General features: G+C 59.1%; 1 protein-coding gene across 2 annotated transcripts; it reads right to left on the reverse strand.

Moving 5' to 3' along the window:
- Window positions 1-3957: 3957 nt before the first annotated feature.
- On the reverse strand, window positions 3958-7934 carry LDB1 (LIM domain binding 1). 2 transcript variants are annotated; one of them, XM_005416422.3, is made up of 10 exons: window positions 7832-7934; window positions 7192-7236; window positions 6893-6968; window positions 6556-6658; window positions 6192-6364; window positions 5839-5961; window positions 5586-5669; window positions 5151-5274; window positions 4569-4717; window positions 3958-4206 (listed from the first exon to the last, which is right to left on the reverse strand). In XM_005416422.3, exons 1-10 carry the CDS (start codon window positions 7849-7851, stop codon window positions 3976-3978), a joined length of 1128 nt encoding a protein of 375 aa, XP_005416479.1. In that variant the 5' UTR covers window positions 7852-7934; the 3' UTR covers window positions 3958-3975. The 2 variants fall into 2 exon arrangements, with proteins under 2 accessions (XP_005416479.1, XP_005416480.1); XM_005416423.2 differs by having other exon boundaries at window positions 3964-4206; window positions 4575-4717.
- Between the last annotated feature and the right edge of the window lie 765 nt (window positions 7935-8699).

The following is an 8699-nucleotide window of genomic DNA, read 5'->3' on the forward strand; positions in this document are numbered from 1 at the left end:
CCCGGCCCGCCGGGGTCTGTCCGGCCGCGCCGGCCCCGTCTTCTGCCGAGGGGGAGCCCTCTGCCCACCCCTCCTCGCTGCACCTTGGCACCCCTCCTTCACCCGAGGGGCAGCCCTGCTCCTGGCCCCAGCCCATCCTGACATCCTGCATCTCCCCCAGAGACCCCGGCCCCTGCCCTGTCCCGCATGGGAGAGCCGGCCGCCCACCGGCCCTCTGGCTGGGGATGCTCCCTCCTTGTCCAAGAGACCCAGCACTCACCCCACACTGCCAGAGCCACTGCTGGCCCCTCCAGCAGCCCACCCTGACACGGCACCCTTGCCGAGAGCCCGCCCTGCTGCCCACCTTGCCCCTATGGCAGCCCTCTGCTGCACCTCCCACCTCCTGCCCCGAAGTAGTGGAGCCCCCAGCACGGTGCTTGGCCCCTGCCCTGTGTCCCTGCATGTGTCCCCGGGCTTTTAGACAGGACCGGCAGGGACTCTGGGTGAGCTGTACCTGCATGACCTTTGCATGGGGGGCTCCCTGCCTCTCCAGCGCCCACGGCTTGCACATGGCCACCTCCAGTTACTGCTTAACTTTCCTTGGCAGAAGCAGGCATCACTGCACTCTGTGACCTTAGGTGAAGGTGGCCCAGGGAGAAGGGCAGCCCTGCTTCAGGTTTTCTTCCTTGTCTGGCCCATGCTGGGTGCCAGTGTCATGTGAGACCCTCTGGCACAGCACTGGCACTGGGGCAGAGCAGCAGAGGGCACAGATTCATCCCAACAAAAAAAGAGAGGAAAAAAAAAGCAACAACTAGTGAGTTTCCCACAGCATTGGAGCTGATGTGGGGGAAGGAGGCTTGGGAGCTTCACAGGTACCTTTGGGCTCTCCAGCTCAGACCTCAAGCCTGAAGTGTTGCCTTGGGGCCCTCCAGCAGCTCTCGGCTGCATGTGCAGGATCCAGCCAGGCATATGGAGGATCCATCACAGATGGCAGGATCTGCTCCTGCAGGGCATTGCTCCCTTGCCATCCAGGGCATCCCACTGAGCCTGCCAGAGCTCAGACATGTTAGAAACGAGGGTATTTATTGATGCCTCAGCTCTGGGTGCCACACCATGGACTCATCAGGGCCACCCTGCCCTCACCTGCCCAGCCATGAGCTCCTACCACAGCACCTGTGTCCTGCAGCCCCCCAACCTCAGCCCTGTCACAGCCTGGTGATGTCCCTCACTGCAGATGCCAACCCAACCCCTGCTCCTACTTGGAAGATACAGGCCCATCCTGCTCTCACCCTCTGCTGCATCAGCCCTGTTTTACAAGCATGGTTTCCCCCACATCCCTAATAAAGCTGGCACAGGGCACCCCAGCTTCTGGAAGGAGGTTGTTATAGTCCCCTGTCCCTCCTTTGCTCCCCCCAGGACACCTCCATGCTGCTCAGCGGCTCCTGCCCTGCTCCCAGGCAGGATTACACAGCCCCCACTGCTCCCCAGGGAATGTGCCCATCACCTTGGTGTCCTGGCAGGCCTCGAGCTGCTTGTTTGCTCTGCCTGGGGGACTGGGGCCATTTCCCAGCAACCCAGTACCTTACCCTTGCTGGGATTTCTGCTCTCCATGGCACGGCAGTGAGCCAGCTGTGCCGTGCCTGGGAACCAGCAGGCAGGGGCAGGCCAGCATCATCGAGGGAACACAGTGAGCCCTGTGCCCACACTCCCTGCCAGCGTACCAGGGACATGAGGGGACAACTCCCCTCTGCCTTGTCCACGTCAGCCTGGTCCCATGCTCAGATGTAAGTGACCAGGACAGCTTCAAACCGAAAAGTCATTTTATTGGTACCATACATGACTCATAAATGGCACAAACTATGGAGGGCAGGAAGGGAGAAAAAAAAAAAAAAAAAAAGGAAACAAAAAGGCATTACAGTGTGCCCATGGCAGTGAGGGCTCTGCACCCTCCACAGCAGCCGTGCAGCATGGCATGGAGAATCGTACCTTAACTGTGATGCAGAGCCCCCCTCCCTGCCACACTGGGCTCCCACCCCTGCCTGCAAAGGGGCTGTGGGGACCCCTGTGCCTGGGGGTCTGAGGGGCTGAGCCCTCCAGCTCCAGCCTGCCCAGGAGGGGCCCAGGAGCCAGCACAGGCATCTCTCCAGGGGTCTTCAGCTTGAGATCACACCAGGGCTGACTCAAGGCTCTGTTTCCCTGTCCAGCCACAGGGACAGCAAAAGGAGAGGACACACAGGGTAACCCCCACCCCATCTCATCAACCTCCTGCAGTCTCACCCACAAGTGGGCAAGGCATTGGCTGCTAGCAGCACAGCTGCAGCAGCCAGAGCCCCAGGCACAGGCAGGCCCACAGTGACACCTGCCAGCCCCAAGCCCCATGGGGCAGTGGGACACAGACTGTGGATCCCCAGCAGGGAACTGGGGGTGTCTGACAGAGAGAATGGAGTGCACCCCTCACTCCCTCAAACTTCAGGGCTGCTCTGCCTGCCCCAGGCTCCCTTACACACGCAGACAGACACACAGACCTCTCGCACACACACTCTTACACACACTTATACCCCCACTAGGGCAGTCCCCTCCCACAGCAGCACTTGCTGCAACCCCACCATGGGGCATGCCAGGGGGTTCCCACAGGCAGCCCAGACTCCCACCTTCCCGCAAAACCCCACTCCAAGGCTGCTGGGGTGAACTGGTTAATTAGCACAAACACCCTCCCCCGGCACCTCCCATCTTCTCCTTGGAAAAAGCCTTGGAAGGGATTATTTTTTTTCTCTTTTTTTTTTTTTAAACCAAAAAAAAACCCCAAAAATTATTATTTTTCTCGTCATTTCCCCTAACATCAATGGAGGCACCTGCTCTAGTGATAACACATTGAAAGAACAGTATCGTACACACTGTCTACAGCGCGGAAATGTACAAGCACGAGGTACACAAACCCGAGGGGGGAGCAGGGACAACAGCACACAAGATTTACATTGAGAAGAGAGGCGGAGGGCTGCCCCCCCGGCCTCTGGAGGGATTAGAAAGGAAGTCTGCAAAGTCTCTCCTTGGTTTGAAGCTCTCCGAACTGGATATAAAATGAGACTTCAAAGAGAAGAAGCCTGTACAAAAGTCAGGACAGGGTGAAAGGGTTCAGGACAGGAGGGGGGGAATGGGCAAGGGGGCTGAGGGGTATTTTTCCATTTTTTTTTTTCTTTCTCTTTTTTAAACTTACAATTTAATAATATTATTTTTTTTCTTAAAAAAAGACAAAAGTAGGAGGTACCAGGAGCCAGGGGTTGCAAAGGGGCCCCAGGCAGACTCACGCAAGGTGGAGGGAAACACAGGGGCTGCAGGCAGGGAACAAGGGCACCGGCTACTCCAGCAGAGCCGCGGGTCCTCCGTGCTCCCCCAGCCCCCCACCACGCACTTCCTATATACAAGAGTCCCCCCATGGCTGTGCTGCGCCCTCACTCTGGGGAGCAAGGGGAAGGGGAAGGTGCAGGAGAGTGGGAAAATGCGACGGGGCCCTATCCTCAACACCATCCCAGCACTGCAGGATCTGACCCTGGCAGGAGGAAGCTCTGTGGCAGAGCCCGAGGCACAGGGAAGGCTTTCCATCACTGCCCCTCCCAACCAGCCCCACCTTGGACAGGGGATGTGCAACCCCACTGCAAGTGGCTGCTCAGCAAACACCAACCACAGGGCCCAGGGAGGAGGAGGGTCTCTGCGCTGTGCCAGACCCCAACACATGGCATCTGGTAACGCCAGCCGCTGCCAACACCTCCCCACTAATTCCCCCTCGCTGGGCAGGGAGGGGTTGGGCATGTTGGGACAGGGATGAGAAGCTCTCTGGGCATGAAGCAGAAAAGAAGAGCGGAGGGGGAATAATGAAGCTACGGCCCTGGAAAGCCACCCCTGCCCTGGGGTCCGTCGGGGAGGCAGGCGTGGGGGTGCGGGGAGGCGGCGGGGGGGGCGGTGGGGGCTGGCCGCCCGGCGGGGGCGGCGGGGGGGCCGTTACTGCGACGCCTGCGACGTGGGGTTCTCTGACTTGCTCTCCTGGCTGGAGGGCGGTTTGCTGTTCCAGGGGCTGTTGGCCCCCAGCGCTGGCGAGTTGTTGAAGCTGTCCTCGTCGTCGATGCCGTTGGCGGCGTCAAACTGCGTGTTCTCCAGCCGGGTGATGAGGCGCTCGTCCTCGTCCCCAAACTCCCCCCCCATCAGCGTGGGCTCGCCTACCACCATCACATCCTGAAAGGGGAGACGGTCCCGAAACATAATCGAGGTGGGGGGAGCCTGGGCCGCTAGACCCCCCTCTCATCAGCGCAGCCCCTTTCCCCAGCTGCAGGGCCACCTCCTCCTCTCCACTGCAGAACCTGAGCTTGGGCACTGAGTGGGGCAAACACATCCTCGCTCCCTTGCAGGAGAGCAAAGGGACTCAGGGAAGGCAGCTGGGACATCCCTTCCTTCTTTTCCCCACCACATGGGAAGAACTGGGGTGGCTCAGATAGGCAGTCCCTGGGGGTCTCCCCCTAGCAGCTCCCAGGGGCAGGGGCAGAGAACCCTCCCCTCCACCCCAGAGCAGGAAGAGAGAATGGAAACGGGATGCTTACAGGTACCTGACTGGACAGGGCAAAGGTGCTGGCTGGGCTCTTCTTCTTGCTGTTGCTGTTGTTGGTGTTTCCCCCACCAGAGCTCATGGTGCTGCCCCCCGACATCTTCCTTTTCCGGCGCTTGCTGGGCTGCTGCCGTGCTGGCTCGGCTGGTGAAGGATGGAGACATACATGGTCAGTCCCAACAAGAGGAAGTTGGTGCCCCCGGGCCCTTTTATGCAAACCCTATTTCTTCAAGGAACACATTCCCCCTCCAGGCTATATCACCACCCTCCTCACCTCCACAGCTCTGCTGTCCTCCCAGACCAGAGGACAGGTGAGGGGGCAGGAACATTTCCATCCCTGCTTTGCTTTCCACTAGCAGCTGGCAGCCTCGAGGCACGGAGCACTGGCTGTCTGCAGCCTTGCTCTGCCCCACTGGGAAGGCAGACCAGCATAGAAAGAAGCCAAATGCCTGGTTCACCACCCCCAGCCTTATGAAACAAAGCCAAGTACAGCTCTGAGGCTGGAGAAGCCTGCACCAAAGGCAGGGCCTGAGCAGGCAGTCCCAGCAGGCAGCAGAGCAGGCAGTGTGAGACTCACCGGGAGGAGCGACCATCCGCTGCCACTTCTGGAAGAGGCAAGTCTTGAGGCAGTCCCGGGGACTGAGGCTGTAGGTCTTGTGCCGTGACATGAGCTCCTGCATTGGTTCTAGGATTACACAGAGCTGCAGAGAGCAGACAGACTCTGGGTTAGATTGCAATGCTCCGAGCCTCAGCAAAATGGAGACCCCATAACCCTAACCCTACACCTCTACAGGCAGGCGTCTGTGCTGCAATGACCCAAGCCATGCTGTGAGTTTGTGGGATTTGGCAGACCCACTGCCCCATAGCCCTCTACAGCCCCTCTGCAAGACCCCTTTTGTAAAGCCAGCCTTGCAGCCTACCCACACCCCAGGGCAGCCAGGCATCAGGCAGCTGAGAGCACAAGACATGGCCGAGCTGCAAAGCTCCAAACCCCCTCTCCTCGCACACTTACTCGGAGGTAGTTGAGTGTGGAGTTTGAGAGCCCACAGCGTGTGATGTTCTTGGATAACTGGTCCAGCATCTGGGGATCCTGTGCCTAGGAGTGAGAGGGAGAGAAGGCTTAGCTGCATCCAGGCTGGGAACAGCCCTCCCGTGCCCTGGCCTGTGACGTGACTGGGTTGAGGTCCCCCACCTGCAGGGCAGCCTGAGGAGCTCAGCAGCCCTGTGTCGTTCATGCCCAGGGGAGCTCCTGGAGCTATACTCACATGCATGGCAAGGATGCTGCGGGGAATAAGCTCTCGATGCTGGCGGATGCTGAAATGCCATGTCTTTATCCTCATCATGTCATCAAACATGAACTCCAGGTAGAGCCGCCCCTCCACACACACCTGGGTGGGCAGAGCACAGGGTCAGGCACAGGCTGCCCCAGCTTCCCCCAGCCCAGACCCCCTGGGAACCCCCGCTGCACACTGGAACACACTCACAGTGGCTTGCCTCTGCCTCTTACAGAAGCCATACCCACGAGCCCAAAATGCACAGCCCCGTGGGACTGTAGCCACCAAGAGGGCACAAGAAACCAAGGCAGGAGAGCAGCAGAAGCTGCAGGTGCTGTCAGTACCTGGGTGAACATGGGCTTGCCATGCTGGGTGACCATGGTGCACTGGTCACAGTCCAGCGAGACAAAGTTGTTGTGGAAGGATTCCTTGGGGTGCTTGAGCACGTAGTACAGCTCTGTGGCTCCCCCTTCAAAGATGCTGCGGAAGTAACGGGGAATCAGAGTCCGGCCAATCGCTGCAGCAGGAGAAAGAGGAAAATAAGGTCAGTAAACCCAGCTCATCCAGATGTTCCTTGGAATGTACATTAAGAGGGTCCCCCCATACCTTCTGGCTGGAAATAGCTAAGCTCTGACACCCTACCCACATCCCCCATAGCACACAACTGCTACAATGCCCTTAGGAAGGAGGGCTCATGGTGGTACTCACTGTATCTCTTTGGTCCATCCTCCAAGCAGAAAGTGATTGTTAACATGGCGTCATCCTCAAAGAACTCTGTGGTGAAGGCATCCCACCACAGATTGTCACATTCCTGGGGATAGCAGAGAGATGCTAAGTTATAGGGTGGAGAGACAGACAGACAGACAGACACTGGCTGCCAGGCACAGCAGACATGTGCTTAACCCAGGGAAGACTGCGCTCCAAGCTGAGTGCTCAGGGATGGGGGTGACAAGCCCTGTCCCACGGCCACAAGTGGGAGAAGGCGGTGGGGGCCCCCTCTGCCAAAATACTGCCCTGGCCAACCCTCACCCTCCCAGCTGCCTACCTCTGTCCAGTTCTGCAGCCGCTTGTTGAGCTCAAATATCCTGTAGTCGGTCTGGTTCCCGTACGGCGTGTGCCTCCTGCCCAGAGAGCACAGCAAGCCATCAGAGGGGAAGGCAGCCACAGGGTGTGGAGGGGTCCTGTGCCCACATGGGGAACACATACAGCCCCTCCAGGGCTGGCAGAGTCTGAGCAATCCTCCCAAAAGCCCCAGCCAGGCAGCATGCTGGCCCTGCTGAGGCACCCCCACCACAGGCACGAGTTCCCCCCCAAGCAGGGTCCACACCAGCCCCCCATGCTTACCCGATTCCAGGCTCCAGGTACGTCGGTGGGTACATAGGAGTAGGTCTAGCAGTGGAAAGAGATGCAGGCATGTCAGTGCTAGCAGGGATCTCCCTGCTCACCACAGCTCCTACTTCCCTGGCTACAGCAGGCAGTCAGGCTCACTGGAGCTGAGTGACTCCCCACAGTGCAGACTGTACTCTGGCTGCCAATATTTGATAGCCCCATGGGGTGAGCTGTAGCCCAAAACTGGGCTCTGATCCCACAGCATTGGCTCCTCCACCCCTGAGACCTAGCCAACTGCTCCTTGGGGACATACCCAGCTCTTCTGCAGCAGTGACTGGTGCCAGGCAGGACAGACAGTGAAGAAGGGGTTGTTTAGGCAGGAGCTGGGAGGGCTCCCTGTCATTTCAGGGGCTTAGTCAGGCAAAGGGCTTGGCCTGACAGAGCTCAGGACCTGGAGGCTTCCTTCATTCCAAATATCACTCATTCTCAACCACTAACACCTGTGCCTGCTCCAATTCCCTCTTTGCTCTTGTGCTAACTGAACTCTATGCACTGCAGTCTCTGTTTGCTGCTGGGAAGCACAACACAGAGACCCTGGGGTGCAAACTGCAGAGTGTCCTCGACATTGCAGACCCCTCCCTGGGCCCCAGCTCACCCCACATCTCGATCCAGCATGGTGCCTGGGTGGAAGGGGGGGAAGGCGTTGCCGTTCGGGGGCTCCTTTGGCGAGTACAGCTTGAACGACTTAGAGGAACAGCCTGGAGAGAGAGGGGGGGGAGGGCATAGGTCAGTCGGGGGCACCCTGTGAGGAGAGACACACTGCTGCTGCGAGGAGGAGGAGGAGGAGGAGGAGGCAGAAGTATGTACCAGTCAAGCCTCCATCAGCACAGCCCCATCCCTCCTCTGCTTCCCCCCAGATGTCAGCCTACTCCCTTCATCCCACACAGCTCCAGGCCTCCCCTGTGCAGGATGGAACTCACAGGGTCAAGCCTGATCTCTCAGGATCAGCAGCCAGAGGGGCCCAACCACATCCCAAGGGTTTCTCAGTGGTACCCAAAGTTCGTCAGTTCTCAGCTGGCTGGGCTCTGGGGATGTGCCCAAGGGGGACAGTCCAGCTGGTGAGCCTGAAGAGGGGCTGGCTGGGCCCTAGCCCTCCCTCCCACACTGCTCCTAATCCCACTGACCGACCCACCCGGGAATCACACAGGATCTTTTTGCTGACCTTTCTATCGTCATGGTGACGGGTGAATAATTGCCCAGAGGGATGGATGGCGGGTCCCCAGGCAGCCACCATCTGCCGCTCAGGCAGGCCAGTGGCCACCCGGATGCAGGCGGACAGAAAGATCCCACATGCCAGCCCCCAGCTGTGATCAAACCACCCCAAAGCCTCACTGCCCACCAGGGCAAAGGACAAAGAGCCCAGAGAGGGGCAGGGGGTGTGCTGGGGTCTGCAACGGAGCACACACGAGGTGTGAAACCAGCACACATCCTGAAAGCAACCTGGGGGCCCCCAGACCTGCCAA

This window comes from Geospiza fortis, unplaced genomic scaffold (assembly GCF_000277835.1).
Source record: "Geospiza fortis unplaced genomic scaffold, GeoFor_1.0 scaffold130, whole genome shotgun sequence".
Classification (NCBI taxonomy): domain Eukaryota; kingdom Metazoa; phylum Chordata; class Aves; order Passeriformes; family Thraupidae; genus Geospiza; species Geospiza fortis.